Genomic DNA, 21,921 nt, shown 5'->3' with positions numbered 1-21,921 from the left:
TACACGGTTTGAAACACTGTCTGTTTCGCATGCGCGCTTTTGCTCGCTCGGTCTAGATTCCGGGAGATTTTAACTAATTTGCGGGTCTCAGGGAGCCGCTTTCAATATGCGGGAACTTCCGGGAGACTTCGGATGTCTGTAATCTCTAGCTTCCGCTTACTGTGTTCACAATATGTGTGCCCTTTTCTGATATCTATATATTTTTTTTATTTTATCACTCGCCATGGCAGGAGGCATCGTGCACATCAAAAACAGGCAAAGCAGCAGGTTATATCGTTATTTGACTCTTCTTTTTATGAATTACATTTAGCATGGCTATCTGAGACGAGCATTTGACGATGTCATTGGTAAGTGAAAACCTAAGTGAATGATTTTCATATTCACTTCACAATGAGGTGAGCACAAAGTAATAAATTATTTTATTTTTATCTTTCAAAGATGTATCAAGCTTTTGGATTTGGACCACAAGTGTCCATGGTTGCTCCATCCACTTGTAAATTAACAGAAGAGAAAAGAAAGCAGCTCTGTGGTTTGCTGGGGAATGTGGAGCTGACTCTTCTTTGGTGGATACACTAGTGTAGATTATACTCAAAGTGGGCGGTATATTACTGATGATGAGGCTTTTCTGTTCAGCTTTCAAGGCAAGATCCCTGTGTGCATCAAAATGAACAGCGGCTATAATGCACGCGTCGATGACGGTGGAGGGCCCAACTTTGGCCAACAGGTGTACTTTTGCTACAACAATCAACCAGCTGTGTTACATCAAGGAGGATATGCATTCAGTGTTAATACGACAACAATGTATGGGAACGACAGTCAATTGACTGAATGTGAGGTGTACAAAGTGAAGCAGAGTAAGTCAGTCATCAGAAAAAGTATTATTCATGTAATTACATCATCTAATATACATTCTATTTGTATTAATTTTGATCGCCAGTCCCTCAGATCAGTGCCATACACAAGCAATGGAGGAATGTACTGTGCACAGCTAAGTATGTTGCAACTTAAATAGCGTTGCTCATTTCATAGGATGATCTGACCGAGTTGTTGTGCTCTGTGTTGTAGACGAAGAGCAGAGCTCATGGGATTGATCAGGAATTATAAACCCCTGGTGCCGTCTGTGAGTCGGGTCAGAATCCTAATGATCGGTCCTGTAGGTGCTGGGAAATCCAGTTTCTTCAACTCCATCAACTCCATCTTCATGGGCCGCATTACCAGCAAAGCCATGTCAGGATCTGCAGGCACTAGTCTCACCACACAGGTACAGATTCAATACGATCATCATGTTTCCTGTTAAGTTTGGTTCTCGATGGTGCACGGCTGCTCCAGTGCTTGTACTGTTTATGTTCGTTTTACCTGTTTTTTGCTTAAAGGGTAACTAAACCCCTGGTCAGAGCCTGACTCCACCCACTGACAATATTTGAAAAATGCTGAAAAGTGGGCAGATCACAGCGGAGATAGAGGGGACGAACCGAGGGCAGGGCTGAGATAGTGCCGAGTGAACCTGAGCGAACCTGAGACCCGCGGTGACGGATTGATTGACAGCTGTTGTCAGAGACGCTTAAATGGAGAGTGACTGTAATGACGCAAGTAGCTCTGCAACAGAGCGATCATTTGAAGTTGGGGACTTTTCTCCCCCACCTTTACCTGAAGTGGAGGATGTCGAGGTGTCTGTTCATATCAATTCGAGCAACTGGCTCAAACTGCGGTCTTAACTCCCGCATCGCGTTGCTTTTCAGCGCGAGCTGTGTGGAGAAGCCCATTTCCACCTCAATTGCATTTGAGTAATCCCATGTAAAATGCTTTGGCATGTTTGCACACTCCAGCTGTAGGCGGGAACTCACGGTCTTCCAGGCCAAGTGCATGCAATCACTGGCGCCTAATTTTAAAGTCTGCAGGAAAACTATGCAGTCCAGCAGTGCTGTCACAACCAGCAACACACCTCTGTACCATCCTGACCACTGTACTAAATACAGATAAATCTATGCTAACTTGAAGATCTAAATAACTATATAATTGATATGCTAAATAGATGCTAAAATAGTCTATCCTGATCATTTTCAATATTCGCAATTCCAACTCCTGACTCACTACAGTGATTTTGACGGAACAAGATGGTTTTATACTGCCAAGGGCATGGTAGCTCATACCAAGGGGCGTGGTGAGCTGGAAACTGCTTACATCACCTGCCACCGCAACATCCAATAGGAAAAATCAACTGCAATAGCCACCGTTCAACCTGAAGAGGGCAGCACTCAGACGTTTTTACACCATATATTGTAGAATTAAAACACTTTATGCTCAAATGTCAAAAAAGTTACTCGAATCAATGAACAGCACTAATAAAGCCCCATTCTTATAGATCATTGACTAAAAAAAGTTGGTTTAGTTGGATAAAAAAAAAGTTGGATCCTTCTCATCCAAGTCACCCCATCTTTGAACTTTTGCCATATGGCCGGCGCTTCAGAGCCGCAAATACGAGGACAGTCTGGCACAAGCACAGTTTCTTCCCCCCAGGCAATCTACCTCATGAACAGTTAAATGTACCCAATAAAAATGTGCAATATCTTTTATATTTATTTGTTACCCCTCCATCCTAGTACATCACTGAATCTTACTCAATTCTATTCCATTATGTTTATACAATTTATTTATCTGCAAACTTTTTTTTTTTGTCTCTGTGCACTGGAAGCTTATGTCACTAAAACAAATTCCTATTATCCGTAAGCATACTTGGCAATAAAGCTCTTTCTGATTCTGATTAGAGCTCAGGGAACAGTTCTTGATGACTTCAGGTCTTGATGTGATTCTCTTCTTTGTTGGTAGTTTCGCACATATCCAGTGAAAGACGGTCGTGAGGGAAAGCCATTGCCGTTTGTGTTGTGTGACACCATGGGACTCGAGGAGCAAACCGGTGCAGGACTGGATATTGAGGACATCAGCAGCATTCTTCAAGGTCGCGTACAAGACCGCTATAAAGTAAGTGCATAAAGATGGTTCATGTATGTTTGAAATGGTTTTGAGTACGATGATGATTAGTATAATGTATATGTTCTTCTTGACATTTCTCTTAATTTAAGTTCAACCCCATTGTACCGTTTCATCACAATGAGCAAAGGATCTCTAGACCTGCATCTCTACAGGAGAAGATCCACTGTGTGGTGTACGTGATCGACACCACCAAAATCTCCCTCATGTCCAGCAAAGCAGAGGAAAAACTTGCTTAAATTTGCTAAATCAATGTCAAATCTTGCGTATTGGTATACAATCTGGTAGGCATTCCACAGATTGTCTTGATGACAAAAGTAGATGAAGCATGTCCTCTAGAGGAGAAGGACCTTTACAAAATTTATCTCAGTCCCTACATCAAGTCCAAGGTGAGAGGCGGTCAGATGATCACATGGTCTGTTCCTCCAGGACTCGGAGTGAGGGAGATGTTGTTTTGTGTGTGCAGGTGCAGGAGGTGAGCTCTCGGTTGGGTGTCCCGGTGTCTTGTGTGTTACCGGTGAAGAACTACAGTCAGGAGCTGGAGCTGGAGCTCAACTGTGACGTCCTGCTGCTCACCGCTCTACAACAGATGCTCAACTTTGCAGACGACTATCTGGACGATGCTGGTTGAGTGGAGAACAACTTCCTATAAATAGCTGCTGGCACAAAGTTTCCTTTTGAGCCGGTTTCTGTAAACTGAATGCTAATGGATGATTGCATGTATGATGCTCTGTTGTAGTATATTTCTTTGCTTCTATGTGAACAAATTTGGACGGTTTGTAAAATATAATTGTTATATTACAGAAAGATATCAGTTATTAAATTGAGCACGTTAAAGCAAAAAACATGTCACAGCCTTCCCTGTTCTTCTATTCCTTTATGCATAGATCTTTTTGACTATATGACTGGATGTGCCTTTCAATTGTGGTTCAACGTTGCTGTTGTAAACAAGACTTAAAGGGCTGAATGCTTTTATAATGTTATCTCGGATGATACAAGTCCAAGAAAATATATTGGCTATGAGTAGGGCTGGGAATCGAATCCAAAAAGAATTGGAAATCGAGATTCCAAAGGCTGGAATCGACTCCTCATTCAGAGTATTTTTCAGTTCAACAAAACATATCTATGGGAGTCTCTCTAACAGAAGGCTATATCCGACAAAGGCTGCACACATTTAAATTCACGAAAATAAACAAAAAGAAAACGAGCCGGCCCTGATCATTTGAATTATAGGATGTAGCCTTTCGTTTCAGAAGCACAATTCACCTAAGCCATAATTACAACAGTTGTGAGATAAAAGATTATTTTCAATTTTATATATATATATATATATATATATATATACAGTCTTGTTCAAAATAATAGCAGTACAATGTGACTAACCAGAATAATCAAGGTTTTTCGTATATTTTTTTATTGCTACGTGGCAAACAAGTTACCAGTAGGTTCAGTAGATTCTCAGAAAACAAATGAGACCCAGCATTCATGATATGCACGCTCTTAAGGCTGTGCAATTGGGCAATTAGTTGAATTAGTTGAAAGGGGTGTGTTCAAAAAAATAGCAGTGTGGCATTCAATCACTGAGGTCATCAATTTTGTGAAGAAACAGGTGTGAATCAGGTGGCCCCTATTTAAGGATGAAGCCAACACTTGTTGAACATGCATTTGAAAGCTGAGGAAAATGGGTCGTTCAAGACATTGTTCACAAGAACAGCGTACTTTGATTAAAAAGTTGATTAGAGAGGGGAAAACCTATGAAGAGGTGCAAAAAATGATAGGCTGTTCAGCTAAAATGATCTCCAATGCCTTAAAATGGAGAGCAAAACCAGAGAGACGTGGAAGAAAACGGAAGACAACCATCAAAATGGATAGAAGAATAACCAGAATGGCAAAGGCTCAGCCAATGATCACCTCCAGGATGATCAAAGACAGTCTGGAGTTACCTGTAAGTACTGTGACAGTTAGAAGACGTCTGTGTGAAGCTAATCTATTTTCAAGAATCCCCCGCAAAGTCCCTCTGTTAAAAAAAAGGCATTTGCCAAAGAACACATCAACTGGCCTAAAGAGAAATGGAGGAACATTTTGTGGACTGATGAGAGTAAAATTGTTCTTTTTGGGTCCAAGGGCCACAGGCAGTTTGTGAGACGACCCCCAAACTCTGAATTCAAGCCACAGTACACAGTGAAGACAGTGAAGCATGGAGGTGCAAGCATCATGATATGGGCATGTTTCTCCTACTATGGTGTTGGGCCTATTTATCGCATACCAGGGATCATGGATCAGTTTGCATATGTTAAAATACTTGAAGAGGTCATGTTGCCCTATGCTGAAGAGGACATGCCCTTGAAATGGTTGTTTCAACAAGACAATGACCCAAAACACACTAGTAAACGGGCAAAGTCTTGGTTCCAAACCAACAAAATTAATGTTATGGAGTGGCCAGCCCAATCTCCAGACCTTAATCCAATTGAGAACTTGTGGGGTGATATCAAAAAAGCTGTTTCTGAAGCAAAACCAAGAAATGTGAATGAATTGTGGAATGTTGTTAAAGAATCATGGAGTGGAATAACAGCTGAGAGGTGCCACAAGTTGGTTGACTCCATGCCACACAGATGTCAAGCAGTTTTAAAAAACTGTGGTCATACAACTAAATATTAGTTTAGTGATTCACAGGATTGCTAAATCCCAGAAAAAAAAATGTTTGTACAAAATAGTTTTGAGTTTGTACAGTCAAAGGTAGACACTGCTATTTTTTTGAACACACCCCTTTCAACTAATTGCCCAATTGCACAGCCTTAAGAGCGTGCATATCATGAATGCTGGGTCTCATTTGTTTTCTGAGAATCTACTGAACCTACTGGTAACTTGTTTGCCACGTAGCAATAAAAAATATACTAAAAACCTTGATTATTCTGGTTAGTCACATTGTACTGCTATTATTTTGAACAAGACTGTATATATATATATATATATTAGATTCAGAGGTTATTTTACGGTGGAACTGGCTTGTCCACAATTTTGAGCGCTGCATGAACCGATAGATCATGACGTCACTGAGGGTCTTGATCTTATTACCATCTAAAAAAATTTTTTTAAACATTTCTATCAGCCAATAATAATTATAAATAATACGTCACAAGCATAGATCAGTGGACGAGAGCGCATCTGATTGACAGAGCTCTATCAATCATTAATGTTCTGGTTTACAATTTGCAGTGACTTTGGTTTTCAAAAAACACAATGGACCAACACCAGCAGATGACATTGCACCCCAAATCATCACAGACTGTGGAAACTTAACACTGGACTTCAAGCAGCTTGGGCTGTGAGCTTCTCCACCCTTCCTCCAGACTCTAGGACCTTGGTTTCCAAATGAAATACAAAACTTGCTCTCATCTGAAAAGAGGACTTTGGACCACTGGGCAAAAGTACAGTTCTTCTTCTCCTTAGCCCAGGTAAGAAACCTCTGACATTGTCTGTGGTTCAGGAGTGGCTTAATAAGAGAAATATGACAACTGTAGCCAAATTCCTAGACACGTCTGTATGCCTTGACCCCAACCTCAGTCCATTCCTTGTGAAGTTCACTCAAATTCTTGAATCAATTTTGCTTGACAGTTCTCATATGGCTGCGGTTCTCTCGGTTGGTTGTGCATCTTTTTCTTCCACGCTTTTTCCTTTCAACTTTCTGTTAACATGCTTGGATACAGCACCCTGTGAACAGCCAACTTCTTTGGCAATTAGAGTTGTTCCGATTCCGATACTAGTATCGGAAATATCTCCGATACCACAACAAATTCTGGCATCGGCATCGGCGAGTACATGAACCCATATACCGATCCGATACCATTTTCTTAAAAAATACCTAGTTATGACCGCAAGCTTTGCCTAACTGCTGCACGGTTCTTCTTCCCTGCTCAAAATGCATTGAAAACACAGGAAGTTGTGCTGTGTTGCCACAAGCAACCCCTGTTTAGAGCAGCGAAGAAGAAATGAAAACGCGTTAGCAGCCCTGATCTATATGTGACTGGATCACTCATCACATTCTAAACTGCCAAAAGACAGTGAAGCCGCTTCTATATTATAGATCAGTGGTTAGCAGTATGTCTCTGTAGTACCGGTAGTTACAGACTCTCAAGTATATTCAGTACCGGCAGCTGCGTTCAGTCGCTTCCGTGTTAGTCAAAGCGCAGGGCTCCAGACAGTAGCCGAATATATACTAGTGTCTGTGAATATTAAACTGCAAAATACTATTTAAATATTACTCCCGCAAAATCTACATCTCTGTGGGTGACTGGCACAGATGCGCGAGAGCTCGCTGTTTTGTAGTCTCTGCTGTGTGTCATGAGGACACGAACGCATAAACCGTCACTTCATGAGAATTTACCGTTTCATTTGAGAATACTGTCATATCATAAACACAGACACTCAAAGATCTTCATGGCAGCCCATTAAAATAAATGTTTGGTTTACATGAGTAAATTGACAATATATAAAGCTACTGTTGTAGCCTACAGTAATAATAATACGTCTCTATAATAATAATAATTATACCTAGATGGTTGCTTGTTTTTTACTTGTTTTGTTGTAAAGAGATTATCTGATTAATAGATCTTTTTTTATATTCCTAGACTTATTTGTTGCAGTTTTTTTATACAGTTATATTGTAAAACTTAAATACCTTTTTTAGTTTGCGGTGTTAGATTTTTGGCTGCATTTGAAGTTCTTTTTTGCATATGAAAATAAATAATACTGTCAAATTCATGTTAGATAATAAAAATACTGTAATAAATACAGTAGTTCACCATGTATTTGTTCATGTTTTATTGAGGGATCTGTCTGAAGCACACCATAAAAAGAATTCTAGCAATTTACACAGGGCTAGTAGTATATACAGCTGTATATACAGATACACACCCAGGTATCGGATCAGTACTCGGTATCGGCCGATACCCTGAGCCCAGGTATCGGAATCGGTATCGGGAAGAGAAAAAGGGTATCGGAACATCTCTATTGGCAATGATTGTTTGTGGCTTACCCTCCTTGTGAAGGGTGTCAATGATTGTCTTTTGGACAACTGTCAGATCAGCAGTCTTCCCCATGATTGTGTAGCCTAGTGAACCAAACTGAGAGACCATTTTGAAAGCTCAGGAAACCTTTGCAGGTGTTTTGAGTTGATTAGCTGATTTACATGTCTCCATATTATAATTTGTTGGTGGGTTTTTGTTAAATGTGAGCCGAAACCATCACATCTGATTGACAGAGCTCTATCAGTCATTAATGTTCTGGTTATTTTGTTTCAGTGTACAGTTTGTTAATATTATGCAAAGTATACAAAGTAAACTTCATCATTCAGCTGAAATGTGCACATTTATTGTAGACACTTCATTTCTTATTTAATTCATGCGATAAATGCATGTCCCTGCTGAGCTGGGCTATGACTAAATTCACGGACAAAGCTGAAAAAAATAAAATTTTCATATCGCAAATGTATTTTTTTTCAGCTTCATATTATAGGAAGGATACATTATACAACCTATCCTGCAGTCATCATGGTTAGATTAGGTTCCTTTTAATCTAAAAAAAAAAAAAAAAAAAAGATTTGGGAAAGATTCGAAAAACAATAGTGAGGAATCGATTCCAGGACCAGGACCAGGAATTTGGAATCGGAATCGATTCCAAAAATTGTGGAATCGAACAGCCCTAGTTGTGAGTCACTTTCAATGAGAGCAGTGCTGTTCAAGGGGAACATAAATTGGGAGGTTCACAGAAGAAAAACAGGAACGTTTTCGTGCGGAAGCTGTGAAACCTAAGAGACTCTAAAAACAAGCACTATTTAAATGCATGCACAAAACATAGAAATAAATATTAGAACTTATGCCATAGCCTTACTTATAGCCTACAATTATTCAGTTTATATCTTTGGTGGATACACTAGTGTATATTATAGTCAAGGGCTGTATATTACTGACCAGGGGCCTGTACCATGATGGTAGCTGAACAAATTCAGAGTTACAGGATTAGTTTTGAGTTGATAAAACCAAACCTCTCCAATCCGGCTTTATTGGTACCACGATGCTGTACATCAACTTTCTTTGTCAACTCAGGCTTTGATCCTGAGTTTGTGGAGCGCGTGCACATGAATGTGTGACATCACTGGCAAACAGCCAATCACAAGCCTTGCAACACAAAGCAAGTTTGATTTACTTCTTGCGAGAGACCATTGAGATTCAAAACTAAAGGTTAAAGGTTTTGCTTAAGGTTAAGAGATTGAAGAATATGACAAATTTAAATGTCATATGAAAAATGAAGGTGGACAAATAAAATAAATAATCTTGCTGTATTAGTGCAGTGACAAGTTAAACTTGTTAAGTTAGTGTATGAAAATATATAGTGATAGAGACTTGAACATGTAAGGCCAGATTTTTTATTTTTTAAATAGTGCAATCTTTTGATACTACAGCTATTTATATTATCTGTATACATTAATAGTTATTAAAAAAAACTATTAATAATAACTGTTAAACTAAAATTGTATGTGTGTAAAAGATAAATAATAATATGAATCACAATAATTATATAAATCATAAAATGACTCAGTAATTACCATTAAAGCCAGACTTCTCCTATTATTATTATTATTTTTAATAAAAACATTTTTTTTTTGCTTTAGTGACCTTTAAATTGGAGCAAGATAAACTGGAGTGACTTTGTGTCAGACATGTGTCACTTTTCTCACATCTGATTGGTCCGACTTCAGTTTGAGATCTCTAACCCAGAACATAACCTGCCCCAGAGCAGGTTAACAGTGGAGTGTAGGTTACTATGGCAATGAATGCTGCTAAAAGCCAAGCCACTTACGTGGTACCTAAAGCCCAGGATTGGTGCAAACTAACATGAAACTTACCTGGCTAGCCAGCTAATCTAGCTTCATGGTACAGGCCCCAGGACAGATTCTTATTCAGCTTTAAAGGCAAGATTCATTTGTACATCGAAGTAAACACGTGTCGATGACGCTGGAGGGCCTGACTTTGGTCAACAGTTTTACAATAACCAAAGAGGGTATGTATTTGGTGTTAATACGACAACAATGTATGGAAACGAAACTCAACTGACCGAATGTGAGGTTTACAAAGTAGATGACGCATACAGATAACTGAGTAGCCTACACATTTTTTAACTTTTACTCAGTTTGTGTAATTTCCCTGTACTTTTTTACACGCACTTCTATTCTAATGAATAGTAAAGGCTTATGAATTCTTAACGCAGTTAAAATATCATTCGCTAAACGCCAAATAAACGAAATGACTCCAAAGATGACTGAAAATCTGCTACCCGCCTTCATTTTAAAATAAAAGTGTGTGGTTTTTTAGGTGAGAAGCCTCCGGTGTCATCCGCTTCCTGTTATTTTGGCTGTACAATAACAACGCGTTATCATCCTATTCGTTTTCAACTCGCAGTTTAACAACTATAACGCGAACAGGTCAACGACAAGCTTCAGTCAGCTACAACATAATATAATTTAGATTAAGGAGAACAGGTTTGTTTACTAGACTGTTGTTTGATTAGAGGGAGCTCGACGCGACGCGTTCGCCTGTGGATTTACTGAAGGAGGGTTTCATTATTTCTTCATAGAGAAAGATAAAAGTAAGTAGTCAATATGACATGTATAAAAGTAAAAAATATAATGCAGAAATACGCAATGTTTATATACAATAAATAAGACACTTTTATTCTAGCAGATTGCTTTAGTTTCAGTTTCGATTCGTGTAGGGCTTTCAGAAAACGAGTCATGTGTCTGCTGACTCTGCTCGTGTCTATGTGTGTCTGTTACACAGAATCAAATATTTGCTTTTTCTTGTTTAGAAGCATCCAGTTATTATGGCATCCAGGACTCACAACGCTCCACTCGCTTCTAGTTTAACAGAAGAGCAAAGAAAGCAGCTCTGTGGTTTGCTGGGGAATGTGGAGCTGACTCTTCTCTACAAAGCTTCAGTCCATGGATATCAAGCTTCTGCCTTCCATCAGCGATGTGACCGTCAGGGTCCCACCTTACTTGTAGCCTACAACCATTCAGGCTACATCTTTGGTGGATACACTAGTGTAGATTATACTCAAAGTGGTCAGTATATTACAGATGAGGAAGCTTTTCTGTTCAGCTTTCAAGGCAAGATCCCTGTGTGCATCAAAATGAACAGCGGCTATAATGCACGCGTCGATGACGGTGGAGGGCCCAACTTTGGTCAACAGGTGTACTTTTGCTACAACAATCAACCAGTACGGTATAATACTGGAGCCAGTGCATTCACTGTTAACCCGACAACAATGTATGGGAACGACACTCGACTGAGTGAATTTGAGGTGTACAAAGTGGAGCAGAGTAAGCCAGTCACCAGATTTGTTTTTAACCATATATAATCCAATACAAGAAGTTTCAGTCTTTTTAAGGAACTTACCTTAATCTTTATTGTAAACATTTTATTTATTATTTGCCAGTCTGTGCAGTCAGTTCTGAGGAGAAGCCTTGGAGGAACGTCCTGTGGAAAGCTGAGTAGGTTTTGACTCTTTGTTTGATCATTGTGTAATTTGATATACAGCTATACAAATGTGATCCGTGTTGTAGACGAAAAGACAAGCTCATGGAAATGATCAGGAATTATAAACCCCTGGTGACGTCTGTGAGTCGGGTCAGAATCCTAATGATTGGTCCTGTAGGTGCTGGGAAATCCAGTTTCTTCAACTCCATCAACTCCATCTTCATGGGCCGCATTACCAGCAAAGCCATGTCAGGATCTGCAGGCACTAGTCTCACCACACAGGTACAGATTCAATACGATCATCATGTTTCCTGTTAGAGCTCAGGGAACATCTCTTGATGACTTCAGGTCTTGATGTGATTCTCTTCTTTGTTGGTAGTTTCGCACATATCCAGTGAAAGACGGTCGTGAGGGAAAACCATTGCCGTTTGTGTTGTGTGATACCATGGGACTCGAGGAGCAAACCGGTGCAGGACTGGATATTGAGGACATCAGCAGCATTCTTCAAGGTCGCGTACATGATCGCTATAAAGTAAGTGCACTCATCACCTAAATAAATGAAGGTTGAAGTGGGAATTATGTTTGTTTTATGCCAAATCCTCTGGATTCAGTTCAACCCAACAGAACCGTTTCAACCTGATGAGCAAAAGGCCTCCAAACCTGCATCTCTACAGGAGAAGATCCACTGTGTGGTGTATGTGATAGACGCCACCAAAATCTCCCTCATGTCCGACAAACTACAGGAAAAACTTGCTTCCGTACGCAGAAAAGTGAACTCACTGGGTAATAAAACATAATTGCACCTTGTGACTAATACAATATTAGGTTATACATTGATCTACCTGATAGTTGCACACAATGTACCTTAATTTCAGGCATTGCTCAGATCGTCTTGATGACAAAAGTAGACGAAGCATGTCCTCTAGTGGAGAAGGACCTTTACAAAATTTATCTCAGTCCCTACATCAAGTCCAAGGTGAGAGGCGGTCAGATGATCACATGGTCTGTTCCTCCAGGACTCGGAGTGAAGGAGATGTTGTTTTGTGTGTGCAGGTGCAGGAGGTGAGCTCTCGGTTGGGTGTCCCGGTGTCTTGTGTGTTACCGGTGAAGAACTACAGTCAGGAGCTGGAGCTGGAGCTCAACTGTGACGTCCTGCTGCTCACCGCTCTACAACAGATGCTCAACTTTGCAGACGACTATCTGGACGATATCTGTCCCTTGGAGGACAAACCCAAATAAAGTGCTACTGTTATTATATATACAAGTCATATATGATGGGAGTAGAGAATATGAAATATGTGTATGGTATAGGTACGGGTATATGGTCAATGGAGTAATTTTATGTTAATTTTTAACAATAAGGTCACTTAGGTTATTATACTATATTGCGTCAAATAATAACCACCCAGTCAGCTTTAAAAACGTAAAACTGAAATGTTAACAGTATTTCTGAGGTGATGAAAAGACCTTTAGGAAAAATGTTTGTATTGAAACTTCGCTAATATCCTCGCTATTAAACCGTTCTGACTGAGGCACTGGACTATGTTTAACATGCTTGTGCTTTTGAGATGATTTGCGAGTAAAGCGGACTGAGCTCACAACAATTTTAGTGAATATGTAAATTTTACACATTCTTGACGTTTCAACGTTCGTCTAACTTTAGGTACGTGTCTAAAGTTAAGTGTCGTGATGCCAGGAAGTCACGCGATAGGACACATTGACGCGTTGTCTCTGGAGGGAATATTCTATCATTTACTAACAGTTCACATAAAAATGATTTTGTTCTGAACGTATGTCTATATTTCACTGAGTCCCGATTCGAGGTCCCCTTAGTGTCTACCCTTGAACTGTCCCATAAAATGAAGTCTATCAGTTCAAAATGTAATATATAAATGCTGAAAAAACAAACAAAGAAATGCTAATATGCAGACTTGAGAAATTAATTACGGTTACTGTTTATTAAACCAAAGGTGTGAATCAAATGAAGCAGACTCGTAGTCAAACATAGGATCAAGAACCAGATATTTACTGTCAGATAGTAATTAGACAGACATCAGCAGGCTGGAACAATGAAAACGGATGAACCGACAATAAACCAGACGCACAGAAGCAATGTCGTCTGTCCTGAAGATTATGATATATAAAAACACCTGTAACCATCCGTAGAAACCCACAGGACAGCACTATTAGTTTATATTCAACTGACATCTCGTTCTTCATTTGTATAATTAGTTTGGCGTCTTTAAATCAGTTTCCATCAGTGTAAATAAAGCGTGGTCACAATATGTTGACTTGTTAGTGTGAATAAGAGCCATGCAGAATATTTCACTTCCCTACTTACAAGGTTATTCATATGGATAGTCTGACGAACAGCAGAGGAAAATGAAGCAAAGATATGGCTTTGAAGTCACACTGACCTAAACGATTCATCTGCACGATCTGGTTTACTTCTGTCCTTAAAAATAATGGGACTCGTTCTTGATTTCTGCATGGCATCAGTCACCGAATGGCTCATGTATACCTGTTAAATAACATAAAATTAGCACTATGAGTGTCTTGGCAGGTTAATATTGTGTGGCCACAACAGCCTTCAGGACGGAGGGAATGTCATGTGATACAAGGTCAATTTGTCTGTGCTTTTCCATATTTGACATTTATAAAGAGCACATTCATATTCAAAATCGTAAAAAATAATGCAACACTTTTCGTTCAGAACTGTACAAGATTCAAATAAAAATCAACATTTAGTTATACACATTTATGACGAAACTTGTTTACTTTTAATAGTTATCAGAATGCAGTATTCCCTCTGAGAAGGAAAAACCCTTTGAATTGTGGTCTAGAGATCGTAGTTTATGTACTTGCTTGTTAGAAATGACTGCGAAAAAATAAACCATCTCTAGAATAATGACTGTTACTGTCCAGTAGGTGGCAGCACAAGCTAACGAAATCATAACAGACTGTTAAGTGTATGTGGAAGTCGTTCATTAGTCCTTGTGAGGGAGCACTGCATTGCCATGTTGGGTTGCTAGTAGTGTTCATTAGAGCTTGTTTTCTACTCCGATTGGCTGAGTTGACGGGTCACGCTCCTCTACCCTTTAGTTGAGCCCTTGGCGAGTCCTACTGGCCCTCTTTGGGCGAGGAGGGCGACTGGTTACTGGCTGAATTCTTGAGGGAGCCCAGTGTTTTACTGAACCAGGAGTTTTTGGCAGCTTGGACCTCAGTCATCAAAACACCCCTCTGATGCTCCAGCTCCTGTTACAGTACACGAAGAAACAAAATTAAAGTAACCGTAAACTGGCATCGCTGCAAACGGCTTATTAAAATATGTAACTCGTTTGCTAAGATTGTTTGCTAAGACATTACAACAGCATTTTAGTGTGACAAAAAAGAAAGTAAGAGGTTATTTACAGGAATAAAGTAAAAGTTTTGAGAATTATTAATACTCGGAAGAAGTCCAAACTACAAGAATAAAGTAAACATTACAAGAACAAAGTCGTAACATTGTGAGAATAAAATCATTGCGAGATTTAAATCATAATAAAAATATTAAGATTAAAGCAAAATTATGTAAACAGTCAAAACATGAGATTTAAATCCCAAATTAAATTTTGATAAAGTAAAAATAACGTGAACAGTCATAACATTAAAATTTATATCTAATTTGCATAAACTAAACATAGGATTCATGCAAAAGTATGTGAACAAAGTCATAATGTGATTTAAATCATATTACACGAATAGAGTTGTAACATTACAAGATTATAATAGCAATATTTTGCAAATGAAAACCTACATTTCGAACAAAGTCAGAATTATAAAATTCTGAATACTATGGGAAGTCACAAAGAAAAGCAATATCTTTTAAAAACAATGACTTTATTCCCAAAATGTTACAAATTCACTGCTCTCATAATGTTACGACTGTATTCTCATAACGTCAATGTGGCAGTATATTGTAGTAAGATACAAACTATCTATAAAACACTGATTTCAAATGTCTACCTGCTGCTGATGAGTTGATTAGCAGCTGAACAGCATCTATAAATCTATACAGCACTATGTTGTTTTATATGCCGTGACGTCTGACCTGGATCTTGCACTTGGCCTCCACCAGCTGGAGTTTGGTTTGTGCCAGCTCTAGTTCTAGTTCTCTGAGCTGGGCCTTCAGCGAGTCCTTCTCCTCGTCCAGGTCCGTGTCCCGGTTGTCCTGACTCACCGCCGGGATCTGCAGGGGTCCGTCTTTGCTGAACACTTCCCTACAGCGCTCACACGCCATCACTTTAGCCTGAAAGAACAACATCTACTGACTGTCACTGCTCAACGTGTCATATAAGAGTATGCACAGATGATTTACTCACTTTAACTAGATCCAGTTCCTCTTTTGTGGACGCCTGCTGTTTCTCCAGCCTCGTACTTAACTGGGAACATATCTAACGCAAACAGAAAATAAGACTTCAGACCTTATTATAATCTATCTGTCACAATAAATACTCAAAGGAGTGTTAATAAGGGTGTAAATTCCTGAGGCAGTTAATTTAGTATAAAATGAGACTCGTAGGTTTTATTAATAGTTTGAATTAGGACTAAATCGATTAATCATGATTAATCCCATCTAAAATAAAAGTTTGTTTACATAATATATGGGTGTGTACTGTGTACATTTATATATAAACACACACACATACATCTACAGTATATACTTAAGAAATATATGTAATATATATATATGTAGATTTGTATAAAATAAAAATTAAATATATAATATATAAATTATATATATATATATATATATATATATATATATATATATATATATATATATATATATGCAAATATTTTTTTCAATTTATTTACATATGTGTATATATATATATATATATATATATATATATATATATATATATATATATATATATATATACGGTAAACACCCATATATTATGTAAACACAGATTTTGGATGTGATTATTTATGATTAATCGACCGCAAATTAGTTGAATATTTTGAGTTTGTTTTAATAATTTTGTTGAATTTTTTTAGTAGTATTTTTATATAGTCTTTCGTAAATTTTCAGTTTTAATATTAGTTATTTTAGTACCTCAAGTTAAACTTAATGAAAATGTTTCCTTTGAAACTAGTAAAAATAAAATAAGTTTACGTAAAAACAAAAAAAACAAAAAAAAAATTATATATATATATATATAATTTTTTTTTTTGTTATCATTATGAGATTAAAGCGAAATTGCATAAAAAGATCATAATTATGAGATTTAGGGCACAAATGAAAAATAAATGAAGTAAATACAATTACAAAAGTCAAATAATATTTAGAAAATTCCTAATAAAACTCACAAATAATTACAATGGAATGACCAAAAACCTCCCATTACAAATATCCAAATTACAAATTACATTGAATTAAACGTGAAATTAGAATAACTGAAATAATGTTTTATTGTAAAACACATTTCAATAATCTTTATGCACAACTACATATTTTTTCATTTATTAGAACATATTAATCTTGTCCTGAAGTGAATGTGTGGGGTGTACTTTGGGCATTATGGGATTCCTAGATTTATACGCGACACTGGGACATACTTGTTTATACTCGGCTATGATAGCTGTGGTCTTCTTGATCTCTGACTCCGCTTTCTCCAGCTCTCTTCTGAACACTTCCTTCAGCTGAAAAGCAAAAACGTTATCGTTCAATCCATAAAGGTGAAACTGAATACTTGAAAGTGTCAGAGACAATCTGAGTCCTCGGTCCTCGTACCTGTGCCGTCTCCTCCTCTTGCCTTCTCTTCTCCTCCTCGGTCTCTACCAGGCGTTGTTTAGTGTTGAGCAGTTCTTTGTTTAACACATCAGCTTTGTCCTCCGCCTGAAAACACATCACTAATTAACACAAGATTTAAACAAAGGTGAAGTGTGTTAACTAGTGTAGAAATACCTGGTCCAGGTCATTCCTCAGTGCTATCTTGCTGGTCACCAGTTCATGGGCGAGATCATCGTTCTCCTGCTCCAGACGCATGCTGGCCTCCTGCAACCGCCGGTTTTCTCTCTGTAGGGACATAGAGACGGTTCAGTTATTACCTTATGGTGGGGAACTCGTGCAGATTTACAGACAGAGACTGAGAAGACTGCAAGGCCAGCTTTGCACATGCTACAGACTCGAATTCCCCCGATCACTCACATGGAAGCAAAACAAAGGTCTAGGAAATAACATGATTGTGTAAAATCCGCCACTTTGCAAAACATAAATGCAACAAAGTAAAATGGTATATAACAATTTAAATAAATTATTCCATGAGATGCTTTAATATATTTGGACGATTTACATATTCTGTCCTTTACACGGTGTGCTAACCTGGTCAGCATGGAGAGCAAAAAAATGTACAAAGAAAGAAAATTATATATATATATATACACACACACACACAAAATAAAAATGTAATTTGCAGAGAGATACATAATAAAAATATTAGGGAAAATTTTAAACTAAATTAAATTAATATAGAAAATGTATTAATATAGTAAAATATATAGTAAAATAAAATATATAAAATTCTAAAATATTTTATAATAATAGAAAGATGCTAAATAATATAGAAAATAAAAAGAGAATAATACAAAATAAAGAGATATCATATTTTTATTCCTTATAATATATATATATATACATATATATATATATATATATATATATATATATATATATACACACACATATATATACATATATATATATATATATATATATATATATATATATATATATATATATATATATATATATATATATATATATATAAAATAGTAATGTTAAATATAAAAACAAAAATTAATTGGAATTAAAATTTATAATTTAACATACAGCCCCCTCCACCCTTAAATAAAAGCAAGAAACATCAAAAAAGCTGCGCATTTACTAAAAAAATAACATAAATGACACTACAGGAGACTAGGAGTCATATTTAACGACAATTATAGATCACGTGCTGATCTAGGCCCAGTATTTCACATCCATTCTTGAGAAATAACACAACGAAAGACCACAGTGTGACTCTGCGTTGCCTGATTAGAGAGTTGGCAGAGTCACAGGGAGTCTCCCACCGCCTCACATGACACACATTTCCTTATCAGGAAGAGGAAAGCTGTCATCTGCCTTCCATTTACAAACAAGCACACGCACTCACATACACACACACACACACACCGCTGGTTAGGCTGTGCACAGCAGTTGAAGTAACATGGAAAGGCTTGAGGCGATCATTTCAAACGGATCAGAGAGTCGAACACACATGCAGGCAGATGTTAGTAGCCGATGAGCGCTGGTGGGCTGAAGGCTTACCTGCACCGTAGACCCAACCACAGTCAACACTACACCCACAAGAACAAGAACCGCAGAGGCCTTCCCCATCCAGCAGCGACCGACAAATACAACACCGCCTGTCCATGCTCCACCCCCCGCCACAGCTCATTGGTTAAATCGGTGAGTGAGGGAATCTCATTGGTTAGTTAGTTGAGTGAGGGAGAGGGTAAACAGGAAGTGACAGCAAGGAAACCACTGTGTAATGGAGCTTCCTTTAATAGTATGGTTAGTTTTTCAACATTACACGATGCTTGTGAAAGCACATTTATTTCCATTTGAATGTCAAAATGATAGCTTAGGATTACACAATTTTTTTTCATATGAACAGCATAAATCTAAAAATGTAAAAAAAGAATAATACATTCAATAAACACGATCAAAAAAAGCCTTACATTTCAGTTGATGTAAACATGAGACTCAAATATGCTAAAAAAACAAACAACCAAAAAGCTGCATGTTAGCTGCTCTGTGTTTTATGATAAAAAAAATAAACATGGCACTTAAATTAAAAACAAAAAAAGTCACTTTTCCTTCATAAAAATATCAAAAAAATAAATTATTTAAAATAACAATAATTATATAAAATAATTATAAAATAACAGCCGTACAAAACAAGAATCTACAATGCGAGCGAGCGTTTTTCTCGTTCCCTGAGCCGAACAGAGTCTGTGGTTTCCAGTGCGGCCCGTTACACAGTCCTGAACTGAGACAGAGTGAGATGAAGATGAATGTAGGAGGTGAAGATGAGGACTAGAGGAGGCGGAGCTAAATCAGGTTCTTTCTTACCTGATATCGGTCTATAGGGTCTTCCTGCTGCAGCTGGCTCTCTCTCAGAGACTGATACTCCTTCTCAAACTTCTTTAGCTTCTTTGTTGGCACCTGAGGAAGACAGGAAATCAGAGATCAGGTCTGAAAAATGTATACCAGTAGATATAACAACACAATCAGCACTGTCATTATGTCATTTTTACAAATGTTTGGGACATTAATTGATAAAATGTATAATTGGCAAAATATGTTAAATGTATTAAAATGTATATTTGAGGAACGGCTGAATGGTTAGAACATTAAACCTTGATAATATTAATACATACCAATAATAATAAATTTGAATCTGCTTTGTATTGATATTATATACAAAATAATAGACACACAGACACACAGAGACAGACAGACAGACAGACAGACAGACAGACAGACAGACAAGATAGACTAGACACACAGACTAGACACACACACAGACTGCACGATATTGGGAAAAAATGACATTGCGATATTAAATTTTTCTGTAATATATATTGCGATATGAAATCTAATATATTTTTTTCTTACAAACAAAAATGGGGTGAGCACACTTACATTGTCATTTTAAATGATTTAAACATCGACACCATCGTGTCAATTGATTAATATGCGCGAGGGAGAGAGAGCAAGACATCGCTTGTGTTGTTTGAAGACGGTGAACGCTTGCTCTCCCTCTCTTGCGCTCTCTCTCTCTCTCTCTCTCTCTCTCTCTCTCTCTCTCTGTCATAGACACACTGATTTAAAACACATGCAAATTATAAACTTTCACTCTATGACGGTTAAGCTGTGCAAATAATCCGCTAATCACATTCGTCAAGAGCCGGGGTGCAGTTGGCCCATATAGGTAATGAATAACGGATCAACTACGACAGCCTACATCGCACATCCTGGGATGTGACTATCGTGGATTCGTACATCGCGATATCGATGCTTAAACGACACATTGTGCAGCCCTAACTCACACAGACAGACAGACATGCAGACAGACAGACAGACAGACATGCAGACAGACAGACACACACACACACACACACACAGACAGACAGACATACAGACACACAGAGACAGACAGACAGACAGGATTGACAGAGACAGACAGGATAGATAGACAGACAGAGACAGACAGACACACAGAGACAGACAGACAGACACACACACAGAGACAGACAGACACACAGAGACAGACAGACAGACACACACACAGAGACAGACAGACAGGATAGACAGACAGACGGACACACACACACATGCACACACACACACACACACACAGACAGGATAGACAGACAGACACACACACACACACACAGACAGACAGACAAGATAGACAAACTACAGACTACACACACACACACACACACACACACACACAAACACACAAAATAGATTATTTTCTCACACATCTGTTAAGTTAATAATCAAGAAACATCATTGTGCAGCACTATGAACTTCAAAAACAAAACCGACACAAGCCTTTCCTAAATTTCCGTAACAACAAAAAATCTAAACCCCAAACCGTTTGTATCAGGAGCCTTTAAAAGCAAAGTGCTCATGTTGGTTGCTATGTTGGCACATCCAGAGTTAGCACGGAGTCTCTGAGGGAGGAGTGCGCTCAGTCAAGCCAGTCCTGAGGGGATCTCTTCTTTAGGGTTTACTGCCGCTTTACTGCATGAGACTTTGTTTATTACAATCTTCATTCAGCAAGACTGGGATCAGTCTTCATAAAGCCTTTCATAATTAGTTTCTTCATTTGAGTTTGAAACTGCTCACACAGAAAGCAGAAATGTTTACTGCCAACCAGCACAGCATTTTGAAGCCAAAAAACAGGCGTTTGGGGTTTCCACACAACATACTTGCAAAAAGTGTTCTCACATGAGAAAGTCATTTCATTTCTCCCAAATTCTGTTTCCGATTTATTCGGGTCTTACACACACAAAAGGAGCCTTTTTTCTTATCTGTAACGACATCAGTTCTTCTGAACAGCAGCTCATTGTTGAGTTTAACTCACAGCACCATACAGTGCATTTGACCTCTGACCTCAGGATGAGGATCATCGGAGCGAGAAACTGACACACCACTTGTGTTATCACTGAAGACATAATGACACTGGAGGCTTGTTTTTGGGACTGCAGCTGTAACGATGACAAGGCAAAAGCTTGTGCTTGGGTAAGCGTACGTCTCTTCCTGTGAAAAAAAGGCTTCAAACAGCTACCTTTGCCT

At 38.2% G+C, this 21,921-nt stretch overlaps 2 protein-coding genes across 11 annotated transcripts in view; one reads left to right on the top strand and one right to left on the bottom strand.

Moving 5' to 3' along the window:
* The first annotated feature begins 323 nt into the window (after nt 1–323).
* On the top strand, nt 324–13,311 carry LOC113064874 (interferon-induced protein 44-like). Of its 5 annotated transcripts, XM_026235856.1 has the most exons (9): nt 324–347; nt 439–553; nt 10,889–11,365; nt 11,482–11,536; nt 11,609–11,804; nt 11,902–12,054; nt 12,134–12,305; nt 12,398–12,498; nt 12,576–13,311. In XM_026235856.1, exons 1-9 carry the CDS (start codon nt 339–341, stop codon nt 12,759–12,761), a joined length of 1,464 nt encoding a protein of 487 aa, XP_026091641.1. In that variant the 5' UTR covers nt 324–338; the 3' UTR covers nt 12,762–13,311. The 5 variants fall into 5 exon arrangements, with proteins under 5 accessions (XP_026091641.1, XP_026091645.1, XP_026091644.1 ...); XM_026235860.1 differs by lacking the exons at nt 324–347; nt 439–553 and adding an exon at nt 10,030–10,047 and having other exon boundaries at nt 10,852–11,365; XM_026235859.1 differs by lacking the exons at nt 324–347; nt 439–553 and adding an exon at nt 10,344–10,626 and having other exon boundaries at nt 10,855–11,365.
* Nucleotides 13,312–13,527: 216 nt separating this feature from the next.
* rabgap1l (RAB GTPase activating protein 1-like) overlaps nt 13,528–21,921 on the bottom strand; it is a 90,171-nt gene continuing 81,777 nt past the window's right edge. For 4 of the 6 annotated variants that reach the window (XM_026235849.1, XM_026235851.1, XM_026235852.1 and 1 more), the window contains 7 exons: nt 19,684–19,776; nt 17,476–17,586; nt 17,302–17,406; nt 17,127–17,210; nt 15,884–15,955; nt 15,613–15,810; nt 13,528–14,777 (listed from right to left, as the gene is read on the bottom strand). In XM_026235849.1, the coding sequence (XP_026091634.1) occupies nt 14,643–14,777; nt 15,613–15,810; nt 15,884–15,955; nt 17,127–17,210; nt 17,302–17,406; nt 17,476–17,586; nt 19,684–19,776 (798 nt within the window). In that variant the 3' untranslated portion in view covers nt 13,528–14,642. Of the gene's footprint in view, nt 14,778–15,612; nt 15,811–15,883; nt 15,956–17,126; nt 17,211–17,301; nt 17,407–17,475; nt 17,587–18,876; nt 19,601–19,683; nt 19,777–21,921 lie in introns of those variants that run through there. The other 2 variants (XM_026235854.1, XM_026235855.1) reach the window with 2 other exon arrangements.

Source organism: Carassius auratus, chromosome 47 (assembly GCF_003368295.1).
Source record: "Carassius auratus strain Wakin chromosome 47, ASM336829v1, whole genome shotgun sequence".
In the NCBI taxonomy this organism is placed as follows: Eukaryota; Metazoa; Chordata; class Actinopteri; order Cypriniformes; family Cyprinidae; genus Carassius; species Carassius auratus.
This window is presented reverse-complemented; position numbering and strand designations above follow the sequence as displayed.